At 51.8% G+C, this 24,981-nt stretch overlaps 1 protein-coding gene across 2 annotated transcripts in view; it reads left to right on the top strand.

Annotated features, from left to right (window-relative positions):
* Positions 1 to 23,425, top strand: part of LOC111144614 (THAP domain containing 4) — a 40,243-nt gene extending 16,818 nt beyond the window's left edge. For both annotated transcript variants that reach the window (XM_022499001.1, XM_022499011.1), the window contains 4 exons: positions 5,920 to 6,079; positions 7,146 to 7,255; positions 8,091 to 8,194; positions 23,173 to 23,425. In XM_022499001.1, the coding sequence (XP_022354709.1) occupies positions 5,920 to 6,079; positions 7,146 to 7,255; positions 8,091 to 8,194; positions 23,173 to 23,292 (494 nt within the window). In that variant the 3' untranslated portion in view covers positions 23,293 to 23,425. The remainder of the gene's footprint in view (positions 1 to 5,919; positions 6,080 to 7,145; positions 7,256 to 8,090; positions 8,195 to 23,172) is intronic.
* Positions 23,426 to 24,981: the final 1,556 nt, after the last annotated feature.

Raw genomic sequence — 24,981 nt, 5'->3', positions numbered from 1 at the left:
GTTTTGACAGACCTGGTTAGAGGCAGAAGTTAGGCCTTCAGCCATCTCTCCCTCCTGCTCTTCTGGGGACACCCTCCCACTCCGTGTTCAGGTGCCATGGCCATGTGGAGCTCACCCCTCCGGGGGTTCTGACCAGTCCTGGAATGGCCTCTGCCCTCTCCTATCCTCCTCCAGCCATGGCTGGACTTGACTCCACCTGAACCCCACCGGTCCTCCTACTCTCTCCTCATCCCCTTCCCTGACCCACATCACCTCAGCCCCTCTTCCTGTGTTCTGGTTCTGGCAACTGTTCTCAGGGCTTCCAGCCTCTGTCCCCACCCCAGGCAGGCCGTCCCCCTATTCCACCTCACCCAGTTCCTCCCCTGCTGTCCTCATGTCCCCTGCCTGAGCCCCCACAGCACAGCATCTGCACTCAGATGTGACCGGGGGATGTCATCACCCAGCAGAGTGCAAACAGGCCTGACCTGGGCTAGTGGAGCGCTGCGGGCAGCTCTCTTGTCCCAAGGCCCTGCACCAGTGCCCCGGAGGTAGAGGCTGCAGGCCAGGCTCTGTGTTTGTCTGCATTTGTTAGCCACGTGGTTGTCATGGTGCCCCGTTCCCTGTCCCTTCACAGGACCCTCCCTGGAACACCTTTTCCTGTCTTCTCTCTCTCGCTTACTAGTGAATGAGGGCCAAGGCAGAAGGGCCCGGGGTCCACCAAGGATCGCCTTCAGGGCCTGGGCCCTTAGAGGGATGTCGGGAGGATGTCTGCACATCCAGGCCCTGGCCTGGGACTGCTGTGCTCTCGCTCCCCGCTGACCGGCTGACCCATGCCTCACGCCTCACACTGCAACCTGTTGTTGCTGCTTTAATTCCGTTACACCTTTAGAAATTGGAATATTTAACCCCCAAATCAATAGTTCTGGATTTTCTTAAAATAGCAGAAGATTTGCAACAGAAGGCCCTCCCCCTGTGGGTAGCAGTTGGCCGGCATGAACCGGAGGCCCTGGAAGGCTAGGCTGCTGTCACCTGACCACCCTTGGCCCTTTGTTGCAGTAACGTAGTAAACAGGTCCAGGCATTTCAGGCTCTGTTTTGTTTTGTTTTGTTTTATGTTTGTTTTGCCTCTGAGTGTTTTCATTGTGGTACAATTTAAGTAAGTGAAACAGCCCTCAGGTGTTCCCCTCGTGACTTCAGATGGGTGCAGACACCTGTGGGACCGCACCCCCATCCAGAATCCCCGGGTTCTCTTTTGCCCCCCCAACCCTGGCCCCCATCCCATTGCTGCTGGCACTCTTCATCCTTTTCTAGAATTTCACGTAGATGGAATCAGAATACGTGCATGTTTGTGTCTGGCTTCTCTTTTGTGGCATAACATTGTTAAGGGAAATCAGATAGTGTTTTAATTTCTAGCCTTACTGCATTCTAATTAGACAACATAGTAGGAACTTTTTCTGTTTCTGGAAACTTACAGATTTTCTCTGACCATTTCTAAGGCCCATTTTCATGAATATTCCAGAAGAACTTGAAAAGAAGGTGTACTCCATAGTTTTCAGGTGCTGTGTGCTGTGTCCCTGACCAGATGTAGCTTTCTCATTGTTGGAGGTGTGGAGGTCACCTGGACACGGAGCAGGCCGGACTCCCTTTCGCTGCTTTCTGTGAGCATCGGTGTGTGTCCCGCGGGTCCTGGACTGTGAGTGCTGCTGCGGCATCGGGCACGCTGGGCTCACTGATGGTGGGGTATTCGTCCTGACAAAGCTGTTGTCCGGTTTAATGCATTTTGGCCTGAAGTTCATTGTCCCTCCCAGTGAGATTGTGATGCTTACTCTCCTACTGCCCACCTTTGCCTGGCTCTGGTATGCCTTTCCGAATCACTCTTCTTTCTGCCTCTCTCACAGTGAGAATTGAGGGTCTTGCTTTGTGATCCAGTCTGAAAAGGTTTTTCTTTTCATGTGTGACTTCAGGTGTGTTTGGCCTTCGTTCTGCCTTATTTTTTATATTGTGCCTGTGGTGTTTTGCTTTTAGAATAAAAACTTCCCACTTGATCTGTGCCTTGGTTTGCCCGCCTCAGTGACATTGCTGCTCAGTGGCAAACCGTGGGCCTGCCCTGCAGCCTCCTCCCCGTCTCCCCTGCTTCCAGCAGCTTCAGTGCCTGCATGGTCGGGCCGTTCACCACCTGTGACCACTACTTGTTCTCCTGTGGACCACATTCAGGACTGGCTGGGAATCCCTTTGCCGACACTTCCCCATGGATAAGGCTGTCTAGCTGCGATGTCCTCAGAATTCACAGGAGCAGAGTTCCCTGAGTGTTCGTGTTGAGACTGTCCACTGTGGTGCCATCCAGCTCATACCCAGTTGAGAATTGTACGATAGCAACACTGAAAAGGTAGAGATGAACCTGGCTGGCTCAGTCAGAGGAGCATGCAGCTCTTGATTTCAGAGTCGTGAGTTCAAGCCTCCTGTTGGACCTAGAGCTTGCTTTTAAAAATAAAAAGGTAAAGCGAAACAGGTGGAGATAACTTTTATAATATATTCTATGTAACTTGGGGCATCTGCCTGGCTCAGTTGGAGGACCATCTGACTCTTGATCTTGGGATCATGAGTTCGAGTCCCATGGTTGGTTGTAGGGTTACTGAAAAATAAATACATAAAAACTTTAAAAATATTAATATATTTTATTTAACCCAGTATTATCCAAAATATTATCATTTCAACGTGTAATTATCAATTCCTAAAAGTTAATAAGATGTCTGAAGTCCTCCTTTCTTGCCTTGAGTTTTTGAAATCCAGAGTGTATCTTACCCCTAAACCACGTCTCGGTGGACCAGTGAGGTCCAATGTCAGCGTGTGGCCATGAGGTCATAGCCCATGTGTCAGACGAAGTGGTGGCGACTCTAAAACCCTATGCATCTTGTGAGTGTAGCTCTGGAAGCTTCTGCAGGACACCACTGTGCGGGGAGCCCTGCTCTGCCATCAGCCTCTGTGGACGTGCTGCTCTCACGTCCCTGGTGCCCGGAGTCCACAGCATGTGGCCTGACTGTGTGACTCCTTTCCCTTGGCTCCTCCACATGGTAGTTCGCATCAGTGCCTCATTCCTTCTTACAGCCAATCGTCCACATCCTGCAGCTGTGAGCAGCAGTCCTTGTGTGGGTGTGTGTCCTCTGGTAACGGGACGCCCTGCAGCAGGCCTAGTGCCAGGCGGGGCTCCGAGCTCAGACACTCAGCGGAGTGGGTGCTGTCCCAGCACAGGCCGCACATTGCGCATGGCCCCCGGCACGAGGGCCTTTTGACCTTCTCACGTCACTTTTTTTTTTCCTGTCCCCTCTGTGGTCTGGTTCTGCCCTAAGTCCCATGCCGTCTGGCAGGCCCCTTCCAGCCTCCATGTGCTGGAGCTCTGGGCGCTCTCTCCTGACTTCTGCAGCTCGGGCTTTCTGGCCACTTCTTTCTGTAGTTCTTTCTTTTTTAAATCAATATTGCCACATCTATTTATTTTAAGACTTACTGATTTTAGAAAGGGCGTGCAAACATGAGTTGGGGGAAGGACAGAGGCAGAAGGAGAGAAGCAGATGATCTGCGAATGCAGAGCCCAACACACCCCAACCCTGGAACCCTGAGATGACGATCGAGTGGAGATCAGGGGTTGGACGCTCTACCAACTGCCCCACATGGGCGCCCGCCTTCCCTAGTTCATCTCTCCTCAGGGCCCTTTCTCCCCAGAGGTGGTTGCTTCACTCCATGCTGAGACAGGTGCTCATGGCCTTCCTGGGGCCCTGGCGGTGGCAGGTGGCACAGTGTCCCTTGGCTTGCTCACCGCTCCCCCAGTGCTGGGTTCCAGGCCCGGGTCCACTGTCAGGCCAACTCCCATGCTCTGCACAGTGTGATGGAGCCGCTGAGTACCCCTCGGCAAGCGACACATGACGCCCTGTCCTGTCCACACAGACAGGGTCCCAGGGCCCCTGCCCAGGCCACCTCCACCTACCACAGCCCTCACACGCATTCGGGGGGCTGTGACCTATCTTCCCAGAAAGTTCAGGCTCAGGAGGGAGGTTTTTAATTGTATGTTAATAGTTTTTTGCTATTTTCTGGTATAGATGATAATGCTCACTTCCCCAGTCGTGTTCCCACAGAGTGACCCAGAGAGACTTTGAGGGAAGATAAGAGCAAGACCCAGCTCTGTCTGTCTCTCTGGGGCTTTCCCTGTCTCTGTCTCATCCTCTGTGTGTGTCTCCCGAGCACCCAGTGGTGGAGGAGCTCCCCCTCCCTGGGTCGTCCAGAAGAGCGGATTCGATGAGGACAGGGCTCCTGCCCTCAGGGTCTTCCCAGTGGGGCCGTGTCCCAGAGGAGGGGCTGCTTGTGGACCTGTGGTGGGAAGAGGCCGGCCTCGGGCTGGGGAGCTGCCGGGGACGGGGTGCACCATCTAGGACAGGGCTAGGCTCCTTCCCACCACTGCCTTCCTTTGAGGGGGTCACCCCTGACGAGCCACCATGGGAGCCATGGGGCGGGGTGGGGGAGGGGGGGACACTGAGCGGGAACAGGAGCGCGGAGTCCCGCAGCTCGGGCCCAGGAGAAGGGGCACAGAGGGCTCTTTCCTAGAGCTGGAGGCCACTACAGCCCCATCACAGGCTCTCCAGGCAGCAGGCTGACCCCGGAGGAAGGGCACCACTCAGCAGCCCTGCCCAGAAAGGAGAGCACAGAAGGGAAGCACACCGCCCTGCCTACCGTCCACTGATGAGGACCCAGGTGGTAGGGCAGCCAGGCGGGCCAGTCCAGTGGCAAGCTCACAGGCAGGCTTTTCCTCCGTGCAACCCCAAAGCACGACAAGTATACCCATCAGAGAGCAACTCAGAGGCCACGGCTGGTGGAAAAACAACTATTTCTGTTTGTTCTGCAAACCATGGGACATGAGCTGTCAGAGCCGAGGGGGTGGCCCTTTGGACCGCCAGCCCCAACCACCAGCACACCTCCTCTAGCCTTCTCTGTTTTCATGGCCGTGAACCATTTGTTGTCCTGCCCCACATCCCAGCTGTTAGCCCACGCTCTGCCTGCAGACCAGACCCTAAATCTGGCACTTGCCACGGCTTCCACCAGTGACGTGGAGCCCAGGCTACCCTCCTCCTGCTCCCTGCACCTCCTGCGCTGGACTCTCCAGGGACCCCCAAGTTCATGGGACCCCTCCTGCCGCGACCTCTACACACATCTCAGGGAGCTATCCTCGGCCCTCCCAGTTTAGGACTCAAAACACCCAACAGCCGCGTGTCCCTTTCTGCTTGTCACCTCAGGCACGTTCCATTCAGCATCCTTATTTCCTGATGCACTGCTATCTTTGCTTAGCAGGATGCAGGTGCCCTGGGGGGCTGAGGGGGACAGCACCTCTCTGGGGCTCTGCGGAGTCCTACAGCCCAGACCTTTGCTTCTGAAGCTTTTAGTGCTTATCTCCACCAGAGATTGTAACTAACTTAACTGTGTCTTGTCTAATTACAAGAGTTTGATGGCACAGATCTCAGCTGTTGCTGTCCTCACTTCCCAGCTGTTCACAGGCGATCAGAGGCAGGACCAGAAGCACTAACTGGATGGGGAAGGGAGCGGGTTTTTGGCCACCCTCCCTGTCCTGGCGGCCTGTGTTGTCCCCTGGGGCTCAGAAGCTGGAGGTGCGAACCTCCGTTCTCACCAGTAGCCATGTTGCCAGCCTCGGGCCCCATATTCCTTTGGCTTGGTTTGACACTGCTCCACCCCCCAGACCCACTTGTCTTTCCTGCGAAGAGTCGGAGGTGGCAAGATGACCTTTGCGAATTGTTTGCCTTTTTTTTCCCCCTCCTAACAGGTGGCTGGCAGCATATTCATGGTCACACGGGGTTTGCTGTGGTTGCAAGGGCACACTTGCACACACAGCTCAGCAGGGCATGCTTACAGCCCACTGACTGCCTCTTCCTTCTGTCCTCAGAGCCTCCCACGATGAACCCCGTGGTGGAGCCGCTGTCCTGGATGCTGGGTACCTGGCTGTCAGACCCGCCGGGAGCCGGGACCTTCCCGACGCTGCAGCCTTTCCAATACCTGGAGGAGGTGTACATCTCCCACGTGGGCCAGCCTGTGCTGAACTTCTCGTAAGTGCAGGCCCGATCGCTTGCAAGAGCAGCTCCGGGCTGATAAGAGGCGTTAGGCAGGACGGTGCCAAAGGAACCTGGTTGTATTTCAGAAAGGCCCCCCCTTTCTGCCCCAAATCTGATCACATGGGTGAAAATGGTACTTTCCGGGTGTCTCGTGTTTTTGAAATGACCACAAAATCTCAGGCTTGTTCATGCAAACACGAAAGTAGGTGCCTGTGCTCAGTTAAATCCCTCATTCCATGCTTACTTAACCCCAGTGGAAACCAGTCACCCCCATGTTACTGAAAATAAAAGGGCATGGCTTTCCTTTAAACTGCACCCCCCCCGGTCCCCGTCGCCCCAAGCGATTGGAGGTCCCAGAGAGGCCGTTAGTGTGGTCGTTCTCAGAGCCTTACTACACAGCAGAGCGAAAGTCCTCGGTGGCCCTCCAGCCGCATCCTGACTCAGCTCCTGTTCTGCTACTTACCTGTAAATTGCTCACAAGAGGCAAAGCCCGGTGTAAGGCTGGGATTTTACTGGGCATGTGGGGTGCTTAGGACTGAGAACCATGAGGGGGCCCTGTGGGTGCCGGCCACTTACCTTATAGGTCCCAAGGTCCCATCCCAGGGTCAGGGTCAGTCATGGTGGTGACTGGGACAGCACGGAGGGACAGCAGACATGAACAAGAGAGGGAGGCGCATGTGGGAGAGCTGCTCCTAGTCTGGTGAAAGGTCCTGAGGCACCTGGCGGCTGGGGCCCACTCATCTCTCTTGGGCTGTGTCTTTTATGCATCTCTGTTTTCCACATGAACAAGAAACTTTTTTTTTTTTTTTAACGTCTTACTTATTTAAGTCCTCTCTCCATCCATCGTGGGGCTTAAACTCCCAACCCTGAGATCAAGACCTGAGCTGAGATCGAGAGTCGATCACTTAACCTACTGAGCCACCCAGGCACCCCAGCAAACTTCATTATTTTATATTTGGGGTGGGGGGCTTTATAAAGTGCGAGAACTGTGTCCACAAAGTCTGGCTCTCTCTCTGGGGACATCTGATACCCGGGGCTTCACCTCACCTGCTGCCCACAGGTTCAACGCCTTCCACCCGGACACGCGCAAACCCATGCACAGGGAGTGTGGCTTCATCCGCCTCAAGCCCGATACCAACAAGGTGGCCTTCGTCAGTGCCCAGAACACAGGTACACCTCCCTCGGCGGCCGTCCCCGGCCTCCCCTGCCCATGCCCTGCGCCTGCCTGCAGAGGGGCAGCCAGTGGGGGAGGCAGCATCTGTCTCTGGCTCTCAGAGTGGCCTTTGGGGGTGTCCGTGCTCGTGGACACGTCTGCGGGGGATAATCAAGTGCCTGTCAGTGTGGGAAGCGTTGGCCTTTGGATAGGCTCCACGGAGCTGGCAGGGCGTGCTGGCAGGGGTTGCTGGTGAGAGGGGCTGCTTCCCTTTGCTCCTGAGCTGCTCCGGCGCTGGCATGACGGCCTCTTTCAGCCTCCACACGCAGGTGTGAACAAGAACCAGGAAGCTCACCATGCAGCCAGTTCTGTGTCTGCAAATCCATTCTGTCCCCAGTGGGAGCCCACCCTAAGATAGTTCACCAGGTTCATTAATTAGAGAGTACTTAAAAACATAGCAACTTGACCTTTACCTTGCTCCCTGGCTCGAGTGTGTCTCACTTTCTAGAGGCTGAACAGTCCAGACCAGCCCACCCTGGAGTGGGCCTGCCCAGGGCATTGGCGAGCTAGAAGTCAGGGGGCAGCCAGCAGCTGGAGATGGAGGAGGCTCCCTGGGCTGTGTGATGGGGCAGGGCTGGCATCAGGGCACCTCCCCACCCCCACAACAGGGTGACCCTCCATAGATCCTCTGCTCTGGCTATAAGAGGACTTGCGGCAAGTTTTTCCCCCTTGACGCCTGGGAGGCTCCGGCTTCCGCATTCAGAACTGCTGAAGCCCCAGTTGCAGGAGCAGGTGGTAGGAGCAGTGGGCATAGCAAGCGTGATGGCTGCTGAGCTCTGATGGCCCCTGCAGGCATCGTGGAGGTGGAAGAGGGCGAGGTGAATGGGCAGGAGCTGTGCATCACGTCCCACTCCATTGCCAGGATCTCCTTCGCCAAGGAGCCCCACGTGGAGCAGGTGAGTCTGCCTCTGCAGCCTTCCCTCCTTCTGCCACACACTTCTCATCCTCAGCAGGGTCACAGATCACCCCTCGGCCTGGAGTCCACCTTTCCACTGTCTCGGGACAGTGTGGCACTGTCACATGTCACTCCCCACATGCCGAGGTGGGGTCGTGCCGTGGCAGGATCCTCGGGTCCCTGGCAGGTGGGCCCTTAGGGGTTCTCAGGTTGGCTGTGGTTTTTCTGTCACAGACATCCTTTTACGTTTGGACTGTGCACTTTGCCAGTTGAGTCCTTATCTGTTGGGGAGATTTCTCCCAGTTGAATTGCTGGATCGGAGGACAGGTACATTTTGAATTGCTTTTCTTGACAACTGTTCGCACCAGCGCTGCGGGAGCATGCCAACCCGCATTTCCAGACTCACTGATCTTTTAAATCTGACCCATAAAAGATGGTAGTTCATTTGTGTTTGAAACTGAACTTACGGGTACAAAGGAGCATTTCCTATGCTTGGGGGCCATCTGTGTTTCTTGCTCCATACGATTGATGTTCAAAATCATTGCCTGTGTTTTTATGGGCTGTCGTCTTCTTACTGGTTTACGGGAGCTTTCTGTGTACTGTGGCTGTTTACAGGGCAAATGTTTCTCCATTGGGTGGCTTATGTGAGTTTGGTTTATGATGTGTTCCCCTCACAGCTTTGCGAGCTTTTCTGTTTTCTCTTTGGTGGTCTTTTTCCTTTATGGGGTCTGGATTTGGGTTCTGGCCCTGGAAGGTGTTTCTGCTCACATGATAAAATTGGTCTTCTGTTTTCCTGCACTCTTGTATCTTTCCCTTTTACTCTTAGACCCTAGTCCTTCCCGGATGGATTTTTACATGATGCCACTTACAGACGGGTGACCAGCAGCCCCCCAGATCTGAAAGGTCATACCTGTCTTAAGCCCATCCCCGTTAATAGGGGAGGAGGGTCTGTTCTTTCATCTTCTTCTTCACCAACAGTAATTTAAGGTCATGTAATAACTTAGGTTACTATAGCTCTAGGTCCTATCTTTGTATCTGGGGAAAGTTTCTGATATTCTTTACTCCATTTTCTTGGTTAATTCTTCAGCAGTCCCTCTTCTAGATGGCCTGTCCTGTTTGTTGGGTCCACACCATTTACACCGGGATCACATAAGCACATGAATCACTTTGAGGATGGGGGAGTCCCAGTCAGTGGATGGCAGGTGGTGGTCTACTTTGGGGTCCTTCAGTAGGTATCAGGTTTATTTCTTTATAATTTAATTATGCAGTTCTCGGACATTTCGTGCTGGGGTAACATTGTAGTGCTTTCTAGTCTTCGTGGCCACGTCAGTGGCACGTGGCTTCCATTCCATCTTCTGATTGTGTCAAGGGGGGGGGGTGCTCTGGCTTCCGTGCGCCTCTGCTGAGTGTCACATCTGGTACCTGGTTCTCGGGCACAGCCTGGGCGGAGCGCTCACCCCTCAAGGCACTGGCCTGAGGCTGCCTGCTGGCAGGCAGCCCTTGTTGGGTAAGCATGTCCTGTTTCTACTGTGGTAAGAATTCTATTCAGAAATGGGTTTTGAGTTTCATCAAAGGCTTTTGCAGCCTCTTTTAGGAGGATTCTGTGTTTTTTCCACTTGAAGCTATTGATGCAGTAAATTGTATTAATAACTTCTAAGTGTTGAGGCATGTCTGCTTTTGGAAGATAACTCCTCCTTGTCCTGATTTTGGTATCAGGTTATTCATAGAGTGAGCTGGGAGCTTTTCAGCTATTTCTGCTCCCTGACAAGGAGGGAGCCCCATCAACATTGCCTGGTCCTCCTAGATGTCCGCAGGGAAGTATCTGGGCCCAATGTGTGGTGGGCTGCCCGTGCTCTCCTCCCTGCTTCACCACCCTCAGACCTCCCTGCACTTACAGGGTCAAGGTTCCCAGGAGCAGCACTCTTTCACTGAGATACTCAGAGTTTGAGGAAGAAGTAACACTTACTGCTTTCTCTGTATCTGCCATTCTGTGTCCTCTTTATATTCCTGATCTTTTATATGTGTCTGTTTTCTCTTTTTCTGGCTCATACTTATCAAAAGTTACTTATTTTATCAGGGATTGGGGGGGTAGATTTTGTTTATTTTTGCTAGAGAACTAACTTTGGGCTTTGTTAATTAAACACAAGAGTCTCTTTCTGTAAAAGGAGGGAGGAGGTGAGGTAAAGCCCATGAGGGCACAGTGAGGGGAGGAACCAAACCCCATGGGGTCAGTGACCTAGCTGACAAACGGCTGGCTGGGTGCACCTGGGTTGGCCTTCCTGCTGGGTCAACATGGACAGAACCTGGAAGGGAGGGAGGCAGGGGCTGGAAGCATCTGTCTGTCCTCCCAGCAGCTGGTGGTCAGAAGGCCTGGCTTCTACAGAACCCTGTGTCCCTGCCTATCTGTTGTTGAAGCCTGACATCACCCCATCTGTGTTCCTCTGCCCTTGGTGCTTGGTCACTGAGGACCCTACACAGTCCACGCGGCGGTGCCCTATGGCAGCCCCGAGACACGGCGGTTCCAGGCGGCTCTTTGACACCAAGGATCAGAGAGGCCCCTGCCTTCCAGGAACTCCCCCCATTAATGCCCACCACATCCCAAGGGGCTGAGACCTGTGGCTGGAGCTGCTCTCACAGCCAGCATCCCATTGTATCCTGCTTGCCCCCCCCCCAGTGAGGTCCCGTCCAGGTCCTCTGACCAGCGTCCACAGTGTCTGTCCTTCCTGACACTTGTTCTTCGCTGAGTTGGATGTAAGCTTCACGGTTACTTGTGTGGCCAGTAACCCTTCCAGTTTGTATCTTTTCACTCCTTTGCTGCTTCTGAGAAACAGAAGTTCTTAATTTTGTGGTTCCATTTCCTAGGCTCTCCTTTCTGGATTTGTTTTAGTGTTTCTTATTTAAGCAGGTTTCCCTGCAAACAGATATATATTTTTTCCTGGAAACATAACAGCTTGACCTAAAACCTCCCCTTCGGGTCATTAATTCACCCAGAACTGAGTTGTGTGGCTGAGTGGCCAGCTGCCCGGCCCCTGCTGGCAGAGCCTGCCCTTCCCCCACCCCCATCCTAGGTGCCCTGCTTGTCCCCCTGACCCGGGCCGGTTCCCCACTAATTTTTTTTTTTACTTAAAAAAAATCATCTCTCTGGGGGTATGACTTACATAGAGTTAATGCATGCAGCTCAGGTGGACAGCCTTGGAACGTGCCCCCGTCAAGATGAGAACGCCCGTCTCCCAGAGAGAGCCCCCCAACGGGGCTCCTAACAGCCCCTGGTCACCTCCCCAAGCCAGGGTAGACCCCGTCACTACCGACTAGATTTGCATCTCCAGGACTCACTGCAAACAGAGCCATGTACTATTTACTCCATTCAGGGTAGCATTGGTGAGACTTGTTCTTGCTTTTGCAGTCAGCGGTCATTTGGGTTCTCAGTTGCTGGGTAGTGTTCCCCACCGCAGACACGTCCCAGCTGCGTCTGTCTCCCTCTGTTGATGGACACCGACTGGCTTGTTTCCAGGTCTGGGCTGTTGGGGATCAGCTGCTTTGAGCCTGTGTGTGGACATCTTGGTGTGGACGTGTGTTCTTGTGTCTCTCGGCTGAGGACCTAGGACTGGGACTGCAGAGTCACGTGGGGGGCACGCCAGACCGGGTCAGGTGTCCCTGCCCCCTCTGCCGCGTTGGTCCTTGAGCGCCGTCCTGGTGGCTGCACAGGCGCGCTTCACGCAGTTAAACATGTCTCCCAGATGACTGATGATGTTGGCCCTCTTCCGTGGTGCTTATTTGCCATGTATTTCTTGTTTTCTGAAGCAAGCATTCAGATCCTGGGCTCCTCTTTCCAGCGGGTTGTTGGTCTTCCTACTGAGTTCTGAGAGTTATGTGTTCTGAAGACAAGTCCTTCATCAGGGGCATGTGCACCCAGCTTTTGACAAAATGTTTGACTTTTCATGTTCTCTTTTTTTGTTGTTGTTTTTTAAAGAGTTTATTTATTTGAGAGAGAATGAGAAAGAGCACAAGAGCAAGCTTGGGGGAAGGGCAGAGGGAGAGGTAGAAGCAGGTTCCCAGCCAAACAGGGAGTCCGACACGGGGCTCGATCCTAGGACCCCGAGATCACGAGCTGAGCCAAAGGCAGACACTTAACCAGCTGAGCCACCCAGGCGCCCCTGACTTTTCATGTTCTGTTACCAGCTTTTTCTTTTATACTCTGTGCTTTTTGTGCCCTGTCTTAAATTCTTTTGCCTAATCCAGGCCACAGAGATTTTTAACCCGCATTTTCTCCAAGAATTGTCACAGTTTTCCCTTTTGCTTTAAAGTCTATAATTTTGGGATTTATGTTTTTTTGTGGTATGAATTAGGGGTCAAGATTCTTCCATTTTTTTCCCCCTGGATAGATATCCCATTGTTCCAACACCATTTGTCGAAAAGACTGCCCTCGTTCCTTCATCCCGTAGTGAGGTGCACTCGCGTGGGTCCATTTTGGACTCTCTTCCACCCAGGTGATCTCTGGGTTTCCGTGTACACTGAGGTCCCGCAATCTGGAGTACTGTCACTTTATAGTAATGTCTGAAATCAGATCATTTCGGTTGTCCAACTTTTTTTTCTTCTTTACAGAATTATTTTGGCTGCCCAAAGACCCTTCACATTTTTTGTATGAGGTTTAGAATCCTCTTGTCAACTTGTAGAAGAATTTTTTAGGATTTCTTGAATTTCTAGATGAATTTGGGAAGTACCATCTTCAGTGAAGTGACTCTCCTTATCCAGTACCATGTAAACCTCTCCGTTTATGTAGGCTCCCCTACCCCAACTTGTGTTGGAGTTTTTAGTGTACAATCTCATATAGATTTTGCAAAATTTATGCCTGGGTATTCTGGGGTTTGGGAATGCTGTTATAAGTGATTTCTTCTTTTTCCCAATTACTTGTTAGCATATAGAAATACATTTGACTGTTACACATTGATTTTGTATCATGTAACTTTCTTAAATTCACTTCTTTATTTTACTCATTTTTTTAATAGTTTTTTGGGGGTTTTCTACACATCCTGTCATCTGCTGTTACAGGGTCACTTTCCAGTCTCGATGCGATTTCTTTCTTCCACGCTAGGACATGGGAAGGGCAGCCTGCATAATGTTCAGTACAGGCGGTGGGAGTAGACACCAGGCCCTGTTCTCTGTTCACAGGAAGACGCTGTCTTTCACCACTGGCTGTGATGGTCACTGTCAGGTTTCCACTGATGCCCTTTACTACCTTCTGTTTTCTTATATTTTTAGTTTGCCAGTTATTAAAAATTACAAATGGGTGTTGAGTTCCGACAGGTGCTTCTGCTGTAACCATTGAGATGCTCTATTCTGTTCATGAGTTGAGTTATAGGAATGGGTTTCAGAGGTTGACCTGACCCACATTCTTCAGATAAATCCCAATGACAGATAAACAATCTGTCATTTTTAGTTATTTAGTTATTGCTGGTTTTATGTTTTATTAAAATACACAAGTTGAAGGATTTTTGCATCATATTATTTCTTTTATTCTAATTATCCTGAGCTTAATCTCCTCTTTTTTGGTTTCTTAAATGGGAAAGTTAAGTCACTGATATTTAGCCCATTTTTAGTTTGTGATGCATCACTCGAAACTGTGAATTTCCCGCTGAGCCCTGCTTCAGCTGCATCCCCCGGGAATGAGGGGTGTGCTCTTAGTACCTCCGAGCTCAAAATACTTTCCTTGGTGACTTTCTTATTTGAACTGGGTCATTTAGAAGTGTGTTACTTACTTTCCAAATATTTGAGGGTTTTCTGCATATTCGATTGCTAATGGTTTCTAATTCAATTCTGTAAAAGCCTAGAGAACATGCCTTCGGAGTTACTCTGTGCCATAGGTACGGTACAACTTGGTGAATGCCTCACGCGCACTCCAGATACATAGGCATTTGACAGCTGTTCGGTGTAGTGGACTTAGGTCAAGTTGATGGATAAGGTCATTCAGATTTCCTTTATACTGCTGGTTTGTTTGGTGAGGGGTGTCTGGTTCTGTCTGATAACTGAGCTGTGCTCAAATCTCCCAACAGTGATCGAGGCTATTTCTGTTCCTTTCTTTGGGTCTGTTTTTGCTTCGTGGCTGAAGCTCTGTCCTCAGGTGCTTATATGGCGGTCTGTATGACATTTATGAAATGTTCCTCTTGGTAGCTTGTCGTAAGCACCTTGACGTCTGATGACAGCAGAACCACACCTGCTGTCCAGTGCTTGTTCATACAGTGCATCTGTTTTCCTACCTTTTTACGTTCAACTTATTTATCTCTGTGTATTCAGAGTGTATCTCCCATGGTCTTGTTTTTCTTGTCTAGTCAAAAAGCTCCATATTTTCATTGGAATGTTTAGTCCACTTACATTTAATAAAAATATTACCAGTACTGTTGTTTGTAAGACCCCCCCCCGCCATTTGCTTTCTGTGTCTATGAACTGACTACTCTAGGAAGCTCATCTTGGTGGAATCACACACTAGTCTTTTTGTGATTGGCTTCTTTCACTCAGCTTAATATCCTCAGCGCTCATCCATGTTATAGAATATGATGGAATTTCCTTCCTTCATAAGGCCGGATGGTAGTCTATCACGTGTGTATTAACGTTTTGCTCATTCATTCATCCGTCACTAGATGCCAGAGTTGCCACCATGTTTTATCTGCTGTGAATAATGCTGCCATTAACGTGGGTTACAGATATCTCTTCCAGACCCTGCTCTCAGCCCTTCTGAGCGTGTACCCACAAATGGATTTGCTGGATCATAGGTGACTCCATACTAATTTTTTGAGGCACCAGCATACCATTTCCCATAGCAGCTGACCGCACTGTGCGTTCCTGCCAGTGGTGCATGGGCCTGTCCCCCCACAGCCTCGCCAACATGGGCCCCAGTCCCCCCACGGCCTCAGCAATGCAGCCTGTCCTCTGCTTGTGCCCAGAAGCCGGCATCTCCATTCTCTTTGAATCCCTTACCAGATATGTGATTCCCAGAGACCTTCTCTCATTTTGCAAGCTGCTTTTTCACTCTGCTTTTAATATCTTTTGATGCATGAAAGTGTTTCATGTTCATGAATTACAATGCATTTGAGTTAGTTTTTCTGTGTGGTGATAGGTGAGCATTCAACTCGGTTCTTCTGCAGGTGGATGTCCAATTTCCCAGCACCGTTTGTTGAAGAGACTGTCCTTTCCCCATTGAGTCTTCTTGACAGCTTTGTTGAAAATCATTTGACCACATTTGTGAGAGTTTATTTATTTCTGGGTTTTCTTTTCTGTCCCATCGATTTATAAGGCCATCCTTATGCTAGGGCCGGACAGTTGTGAAATCAGGCGGGGTATGTGTCCTTCAGCTTTGTTTTTCGGGAATTTCTTTTTTCTTATTCTGGGTCCCTGGTGATGTGCCCATGGCTGAGAGGTCCTCCGTGTTCGAGGTCAGGCGCTTGCCGCCAACCCTGGCCCCACGGGCTGCTCTTGCAACACCGCAGAGCTGTCTCCTGCTGCAGCACAGGCCAGCACAGTTGCATCCAGTGGGGAGACAGCTCCAGGGACTGGAGTTCTTCACGGAATTCTCTTTCACTCCCAGTTTTGCAGGTTATTTTTTATCATAAATAAACTTCTGGGTCAATAGGCGTACTTTTTTTTTTTTTTTAATTTTTTTTATTTATTTTTATTTATTTATTTTTTAAACAATGGTGATGTTCATGTAACTCAGCATCACACTTTTTTTTTTTTAAGATTTTATTTATTTATTTGACAGACAGAGATCACAAGCAGGCAGAGAGAGAGGGAGGAGGAAGCAGGCTCCCTGCCGAGCAGAGAGCCCGATGCGGGGCTCGATCCCAGGACCCTGGGATCATGACCTGAGCCGAAGGCAGACTCCTTAACCAGCTGAGCCACCCAGGCGCCCCCCCCCTTTTTTTTTTTAATTTTATTTATTTATTTTGACAGAGATCACAAGTAGGCAGAGAGAGAAGGGGAAGCAGGCTCCCCACTGAGCAGAGAGCCCAATGTGGGGCCTGATCCCAGGACCCTGAGACCATGACCCAAGCTGAAGGCAGAGGCTTTAACCCACTGAGCCACCCAGGTGCCCCAACAGGCGTCCTTTTTAAAAGGAATCATTTCGTTCCATTGTCTTCTGACCTTAATTGTGTTGGTTGAAAGTCAGCCTAAATTCTTCATGCCCTGTACGTGGTTTGTCTTTTTTCTCTAGTCTTTTTTTTTTTTTTTTTAAGATTTCATTTATCTATTTTGAGAGACAGAGCACAAGTGAGGGGAGAGGGAGAGGGAGAAGCAGGTTCCCTGCTGAGCAGAGAGCCCAGTGTGGGGCTCGATCCTAGGACCCTGAGATCATGACCTGAGTCAAAGGCAGGCACTTAACCAGCTGAGCCACACAGGCGTCCTTTCTCTAGTCATTTTTGAGACTTTTTTTTTTTTACTTTACTTTCACTGTGGGTTTCTTTCTTTTACACCCTTTCACTGGGTGTGGTTTCCTTGTATTTATCCTTTATAGGTCTCCTGAAATTCTTCGATCTGTAAGATGGTGTCTTATTTGGGGATTTTCTCCCATTGTTTCTCAACATTTTTCTTTTCCATTCTTACTCTTCCCATCAGAACTGCTGCTAAACAGATGTCAGTTTATTTAATGCTGTCCCACGTGTCCCTGAGACTCTGTTCATTCTTCTTCAGTCTGTGTTTTCCATATTAGTCAGTTTAGATATTTTAAAGATTTTATTTTTAATCTCTGCACCCATCATGGGACTTGAACTCACAACCCCGAGATCAAGAGTCACATGTTCCACTGACTGAGCTGCCCAGGGACCCCTAATTTGGATGTTTTTATTGACCTGTTTCCAAATTCACCAATTGTTTCTTCTGTCTCCAGTTTGCTATTAAGCTAATAAGTGAATTTTTCTTCTGTCTTTATGCTTTTTCTCAAAATGATCCCTCTTCCCAGTTTCCTCTCCATTGCCTCCCCTTTTCCCACACCAGTAACCTTTCCTTGTCACCCATGAGGGCCAGGGAGGGGGTTTGGTTATAGTCATGGCAATGCTGTGTGTCCATAGCTATGAAACAGAATTCTGGCCCCGGGCCCCCTGTGGGTGAGCTCCTTCGCCTATTCAAGAACACAGAGACGTGTCCGCGCATACGTATGCATATGCATACATGCACACAAGGAATGTCATTCAACCGTTAAAAGAATTGCGACATGAATCCCTGAGTGGGTTACACTAAGTAAAATAAGTCAGGTAGAAAAAGAGAAGTACTGCATGGTTTCATTTATATGTGGACTTATTAAAAGAACAACAGATTTCAGTGGTGTCGCCGGGAGGCGGAGGGATGGCAGGCTGTAGGTGAGAGGCCACAGACATCTGGCTGTAAGAGGGGTGAGTCATAGGGAGCCACCAGACAGCACGCTGTCTGCCGTTCATACCATGTCGTGTGACGTTTGCTCGGAGAGTAGATCTTAAGAGCTCCCGCACTCCACATGTGAAGGGTAGCAGTGAGGTGATGGGGGTGTCGGCCAACGCTGTACAAATGTGTGTCCAAGCATCGCGTTGTGTGCCAGTCACATCTCAGGAAAGCAGGGGTGGGGGAAGAAGCTGTGTGTGTTATGGGCAGCGTGCACCTGCTCTGATCCTCGCTGTGTCCGCTGGCAGCGAGCCATCACTTCTGTAAAGACGCGGGGTGCTGTCAGCACACTGGGATTCCCATGCCCGTTGGGTGGGGCCCCTCCTGCCTCCACATCCAGGCTTGCTCTATAGGGGGTTATATTAGCTGCTGTGGCTTCCTGATGTCTTTGTTTTAGGTCCTAAAACACAGTCATAGCCATCTTCCTCCGGAGGTTCCTTTTCACCTTTTCCCTACTGAAGGAAACAAGGTGGGGGGGGGTGCCTTGAAAAGCATTAAAACACAGAGAAATTCTCATGTCACACTTCCCTCCATGGTTCTGTTCCTGTGGAGCCGGAGCAGTCTAGGGAGCGGGAGCACACTTGGCTTAAATAAGCACTTGTATTTACTGACATGGACTCTTCCTGAACCTTCTGAGGCCAAGGGACCCCTTGATCCGGCTTCATGAGCAGGAACCAGGCACTCGAGCAATGTGGGCGCGTGGCCTATGATCCCCCAATAGCCTGAACAAGCTCCACTTTGAAGCTGTGGAGGCGAGCAGTTGCCCCCAGCTTCCTCCTCCTCAAGCGGGGATGCATCTGGGCCAGACAGGCCTTGGTCAGGATGACGCCTTAGCTGTGGCGGCCGACTCAGAATGACCACGGAATTCTTAGGAGTGAGCTTACCAGGCATGTACAGCCTGCATCCATGTTCAGTCCTAGCGACTTCCACAGGAAGAGGTAGATGGGGCGGGAAACGTCCTCTGCGGGACTGCAAACCCAAAGGAACCCGCCCCGTGACTCCCCAGGGGCCTGTGTGTGGCCGTGCCTTTGCTGTCTGTGGAGCCAACTGCACTGCCGTGACAGCAGGCTGTCATCTCTGTGGTGGGGGTGGTGGCACTCTGGAGGCCATGCTCCATGACTGGGACGTCTCCAACCTGAACAGAGCCCCATGAGTGTGCTCCGGTGACAGTGGGCACTGGTGGCCCCTCGCTCTGCTCTTCCCTAGCACCTAGTGGTCATGGCACACACCCCAGTCCTTTCTCCCTTCTCATGCTCGGCTGCTGCTTGTCACCACCTGCTGATCCGGAAGCAAGGTGGTCAGGACAGGGTTCCCAGGGAAGGGCTGGGGGACCCCCGCCTGGATCGCTGTGCAGTGTGTGCGGTACGTGGGGCCCATGGGTGTCGCCAGGAGCCCCTGCCGCACTGATAGCACAGAGCCATTGGGAGCAGGCCAGCCGTGCTCAGGTGTCGGTGTTTTCACGAGGGGACTGTCAGCCTCAGCACCCATCAAGCTTGAGGAGAAAAGCAGGGGCCTCACTCTTCTCCTTGGCTCCCGCGGCCCCCTCCCCTGCATGTCCCTGCGCATGTCCCTCTTGGCCCATCTGTGCTCCATGTGCGTGGTCTGTCGTGGGCACTCAAGTGAGGGCGCTGTAAGAGCACCGTGTCCCCATGACAGAGGCAAGGGCCCAGCCGTCCGCAGCCTGTGAGCTGTGAGGGTGGGTGAGCCCTGCCCTGGAGAAGATACTGCGTGTGTGTGCATAGGTGGGGCGTATCTCTACACCACCTCATTTCCTCTGGAAGGGATTCAAAAGTAAAAGCTTTGTTTATTTCTAAACAAAATTCCAGAAAAAGTAATGTAGAATTAAAGACACTAATATGGGGCGCCTGGGTGACTCATTGGGTTAAGTCTCTGCCTTCGACTCAGGTCATGATCTCAGGGTCCTGGAATCAAGCCCCACATCGGGCTCTCTACTCAGCAGGGAGTCTGCTTCTCCCTCTGCCACTCTCCCCTGCTCCTACATGCTCTCTTTCTCAAATAAATAAATAAAATCTTTAAAAAATAAATATGCTAGGGGGCGCCTGGGTGGCTCAGTGGGTTAAGCCGCTGCCTTCGGCTCAGGTCATGATCCCAGGTCCTGGGTTCGAGCCCCGCATCGGGCTTTCTGCTCAGCAGGGAGCCTGCTTCCTCCTCTCTCTCTGCCTGCCTCTCTGCCTGCTTGAGATTTCTCTCTGTCAAATAAATAAAAATCTTTAAAAAATAAATAAATAAATAAATATGCTAAAACAGCGTGAGACTGCTTCCCTGGCAGACGAAGTGTCCTTCTGTCTGTCTGGTTCTGGGTGTCCTGCTATCCCCCTTCCTGCCCTCTTATACCCTTTTGTCTTCCTGCCTACTGGCGCGGGTGTTGTCCCTCCCCTGCTCTCCTTCAATGATTCCTGCCAATGACAAATGCGGTCTGCGTTAATGGGTGTCTGACATAACCTGGTGCACGGGCTGCTCCAGACCACCTCAGGAACCTGGGGATGGCCCTTCTCAGCCTGCGACAGCCACGCCTGGTGCCTGGGCCACACCAGCACTAGGGTGTTGGTTCCACGTGCTGCACCTGTGGCCACGTGTCTGGCACCTCCCGGCAGCTGCCACTGCTGGTGGTGCTCAGGACATGGAGTCACGGAGACACAGGACAAGGACCCCAAGTGTCTTCCCCTGGCCCTGTCTGCTTCTCCAGTCGTGGGGTTTTGTGGGGGAGGGGGCCTCGTTTATCAGTTTTCTTTCTTTCTTTTGCTTTTTTGTCTTATACTACACTGTTTTTCCTAATGACAACAAAATGAAACTTTTTCCTTCTTACAAGTAAATACAAATGTTTAATGTCATTTTCACGAGTCAGAGATTTCGTCACAGATGACACTTGGAAATCGTTTTTTCTTTAAAGATTTTATTTATTTATTTGACACAGAGAGATCACAAGTAGGCAGAGAGGCAGGCAGAGAGAAAGGGGGAATCAGGTTCCCTGCTGAGCAGAGAGCCTGATGCAGGGCTCGATCCCAGGACCCTGAGACCATGACTTGAGCTGAAGGCAGAGGCTTAACCCACTGAGCCACCCAGGCGCCCCGACACTTGGAAATCTTTTCTCCCACTTGAAAACATGGGTAAACACTCTTTCTAGAGAACAAAAGTGTCCCTGCTTTAGAAGGGAACCTCTGGCTGGAAAGGAGCCCAGGAGCTCCATCAGAACCCGGGCTTACCTGGCTCCCATCGCAGGTGACACTCTCTGGTCAAAAACAGACACTTGGATTTCTGAAGTAAGAAACGCAATATGTGCTACCCTAGCGTTCTGACTTTGAAGGTGGTGTGGGGGAACGTATTTTCAGAATCATCACTAAGATTTCAGGCATTTCTCGTGCCCATCCGTGTGCTGGACACAGGCCAGTTCCCTTCACACACACGCTGCCGCCTCAGGTTCCCGACTCACAGGATTCCACGGTGCACACTGGGCTCGCGTGGTTGGCCACGGGCTTCGGCTGTCCCTGCTTCTCTGTGCTGCTGCAGGTCCTGTCCTCTGAAAACCTGAGAAGTTCCTCCAGTATTTCCTTCCAGGGGCTGAGGACTCCTGCTGCTGGTAGAACTGCTGTGGAGTTTTTTTGGTCTAGAAATGTCTTTATTTTGCCTTCTTTTTTTTTTTTTTCAAGATTTTATTTATGGGTTGGGGGGCACATGTGCACACGATGAGGGGAGGGCCAGAGGCAGAAGGGGAAGCAGACTCCCCTCTGAGCAGGGAGCCCGACGCAGGGCTCAATCCCAGGACCCTGGGACCATGACCTGAGCCGAAGGCAGACGCTCGGTGGACTGAAACCACCCCACCCTACCCCACCCCGCAATGCCCCTATTTTGCCTTCATTTTTGAAGAGTATTTTCACTGCACTGAGAATGGTTTGGGTGGTGGTGATGGTAATGACTTTGAGAGGCCGTCCCGTCATCTCCAGCTCCCGTCCTTCTCTGGGAAAGCCTAAAGCCCATGTGGCAGTTGGTGTCTGGACATGCTGCCCTCCCCCGTGCCCCCAGGTGTCCATCTGTCCGGTGTCTTGCTAGGTTGTAATTTGCGTCTGTGGCTTGCTATATGTTCTGTCGGCCTCAGAGAGCTGGCTGTAATCCCTTCACATTTGGCTTGTGTTCATTCTCCTCCCCATCTCCTGGGGTCCCCAGTGCATGCATGTCAGGACTTCAGGTCTCCACTGGGTTTCTTCACTCCCATCGTGGCTGCCGTCCATCCTCCTCCCAGCTGCAGCCAGGTCTTTCTACGGACTGTTTCCGGGCAGGGTCTGTTCTGCTGATTCCACTTTGCAGTTATAGAATTCCCATTTTACTCCTCCTGGCGGATCGAGTCCTTTGCTGAAAAGCTCCACACCTGCTCCTAAGGACTCTGTTGTTGGCGTGCCCACCTCAGGGCATCTGCTCATGCACTTGTGCTCTTACCTCCCTTGCTAAGTCGGCTTTTTCTGTGTTTTTCTCTTCTTGAATCCTAGGCACCACGTGTGAAAACTGTAGGTGCCTCAAGGCTCTGTGTAATGCCATCTCCTACCGCGGAGCTGTCCTCGTGCTGCTGGCTGTCCGTCCCAGGAGGGCAGACCTGGACTGTTGGAGGCTGAGCTCTTTGGAAGCCAGCCTTGCCTGTCCGCTTCTGATTAACTCTCCCTCCTCCCTCTCAGGTCCGCTTCTGATTAACTCTCCCTCCTAGAGTGCAGCCTTTCGGGTCCCAACCCAAAGTCTGGGGTGTTTCCATGGCCTCTCCTTCTCGGCACACATTCCAAAGTGTGCCAGGAATCAGCGCGCTGGCTCGGCTCCCCAGCCTCCTGTTCCCACCGCTGTCCCCTCATGGCAGGCACATTCCTCAGGGGAATGGTCATTCCCAGCAGGGTCTCTACACTCTCTTCTCTCCAGGGCCTTTGTCCTCCCTTCTGGGCTGGTTCCCTTGTATCTTTAAATGGACTTTCTGAAATGTGGCTTTTCTGGTGGTCAGTTACAGAGTGGTTGGCTGTGGCCTGTTTCATACATTCTGGCCCTGTCATGCTCCAGGTCACGGGGAGGATGGAGGCTGTGTATTGTGTCTCAGCAGTCGCTTCAACATTCCAGGAGGACAGGACTTTCTCATTGGCTACCATACTTTGTTCTGATAAATTAGTGGTTCCAAAGGCACTCACACTGAGTTTTCCGAAAACACGGGTGACATCAGTTCACGTTATTAGCATGAAAGGGAAGAGGGGAAAGCCGGAATGTAATGGAAGGTCAGCTTTTGTCCAAAAGGAAAAAGTGGCTGGCTTCTGAATGAGCTGAGACAAGACCAAGCATGCCTGTTGGTCTTCTGGGGACAGCCGAGGGCCAGAGGAAAGGGCCAGAGATCAGGACCTCTTGATCTTGGCACACCCCGTAAGACCCCGGACTGTGGGCTGCATGTCCGTCACCCATCAATGGGGACACTGTGTGGCCCACGGGCTTCTGACAGTGGGGCGGCACGTTGCAGCCTGAACAGAGCCCTTGGCCCACAGCAGGACCGCCTTTGGAAGGTAAAACTAAGGTGTTTCTATTTGTTCTGCTCAGATCACCCGAAAATTCAGGCTGAATTCTGAAGGCAAACTTGAACAGACGGTCTCCATGGCAACCACTACCCAGCCCATGACTCAGCATCTTCACATCACCTACAAGAAGGTGACCCCATGACCCTTCGGCTTCTCCGTAGACGCTCACAGCCCGTGTGGGCGTGGCCGCAGGCCTCGTGGGCCCCAGAGTGCTGCCACGGGTTCCTGTAACAGCGTAGATAAACCAAATAAAAGGCCTTTATTTTTATGACTGAGCATTTTGAATATTATCACTTGTGTAGACTGTGCATTTCTTTCATCAGCTGGTGAGTAACTTGTTTTCCAGTTGTTTCCCTAAAAAAATTAAGGAGTGATTTTTTTTTTTTTTTTCCCCTTTATTCTGCCGGCAGTTTTGGCAAGACCTAAAATATTTGTAAGTCTTCCTGGAGGAGCCAATAATAAGCTGATGACAAACGTGGGACAAATAGGGTCACAGTCACTTCACTGTTTTTGAAGCTAACAGGGTCTCAGGGCCACGTCCACACAGATGAAGGGCGTCCGAGGCCCCAGGATGGTGTGAGCTCGGCATCCTTGCACACATCTTAACTGTGGAGCAGGATGCTGCTTTCATTCATGTGTTGACTGTGACATCTCCCAAACACGCTTGAGCCCCATATGCCTGTCACCCCACTGTTTCCCACCACCGGCTTCCTTTCTTCTCCCTTCTTTTGGTGGGCATATTTTTAAACAAATTCCGGGCATTTATCCCTGACTGCTGCAGTACGCCTGAGAAAACAAAACCAAGCTGCTTTCTTCTTCCTCGTACACCAGCCATCTATAAAGCCCTGCCAGGAGCTTGGGGCGCTGTGCTGGGGGAGGTGGTGCTTGGCCCCGGGGACATCAGAACCGGTGACAGCAGCTGCAGCCTTCACCCCCCACCCCCGGGGCTCAGGGTCCTAAGGCATCAGTGGCTGGGGTCGCCAGAGGAGGGCCCTGGGGCAGAGGAGGTCGGTGCTGTGGGCCTGGTAAAGCACCTGTGGGAGACTCGCAGTGCAAACTCACCCTGGGGCAGAGTCCCCTCTGGGAACCTGTGGGACCAGACCTTGGGCTTCCAAAGTGCCTCGGCAGCCGGGGTCGGGATGGACGCTCCTGGTCAAGCCCAGAGCCCGCGGGCAACAGTTACTCTCTTGGGCTCCTTGTCTGCCCTCCAGGCCCGTGGGGGGGGTCCTGCCTCCACAGCCTCACTGGGCACAGCCCACGCCGCCATTCCCCTGGTCTCCCTGTGGGATCACGCAGTTAGGCTACGCTGATCTCTGTGGCTGGAATCACCAGTGGCTCTGCTGGGATCAAGGCCGAGACTGCTTCACCCTCCAAAATCTAGGTGAAGACAGCAAAGCCCCTCTGGTTAGGATTTCCACATGCGGGTTTCAGGGGAACAAGCATTCAGACCTTGGCACTGAGGAAACCGGGAAGCTGTCTCAGAGCTGCGGGAAGTTCCCCATCTCTCCTCCTGAGTTGCACAGGGGTCTCAGAGGGCAGCCCCCAGAGCTGCATGCAGCGTGGGCTCAGAGCCCAGGACAAGAAGCAAACACCCTGCACCGTCATCGGTCTCCTACCCCCTAGGCTGTTGTCTTGTTGGGAAGCAGGTCCCTAATCCCGGAAGGGTTCCCAGGCTGGATTCTGGGTGTGTCTGTCTGGTTCCTCTGTCCCCTCTGTTCCCTGCAGGTGGGAAGTTCTCACTGGATCCGCTGCTTGCAAGGCATGCCCAGCACCTCTGTCCGGCACCAGGAGCCTCACCTATCCGCCTTCTGCCGCTGCTGATGCTAAAACT

The sequence above is a fragment of the Enhydra lutris genome, unplaced genomic scaffold (assembly GCF_002288905.1).
Source record: "Enhydra lutris kenyoni isolate GAN:26980312 unplaced genomic scaffold, ASM228890v2 scaffoldscaffold1, whole genome shotgun sequence".
In the NCBI taxonomy this organism is placed as follows: Eukaryota; Metazoa; Chordata; class Mammalia; order Carnivora; family Mustelidae; genus Enhydra; species Enhydra lutris.
The sequence above is the reverse complement of the archived record's forward strand: the minus strand, read 5'-3'. Positions and strand labels throughout refer to the sequence as shown.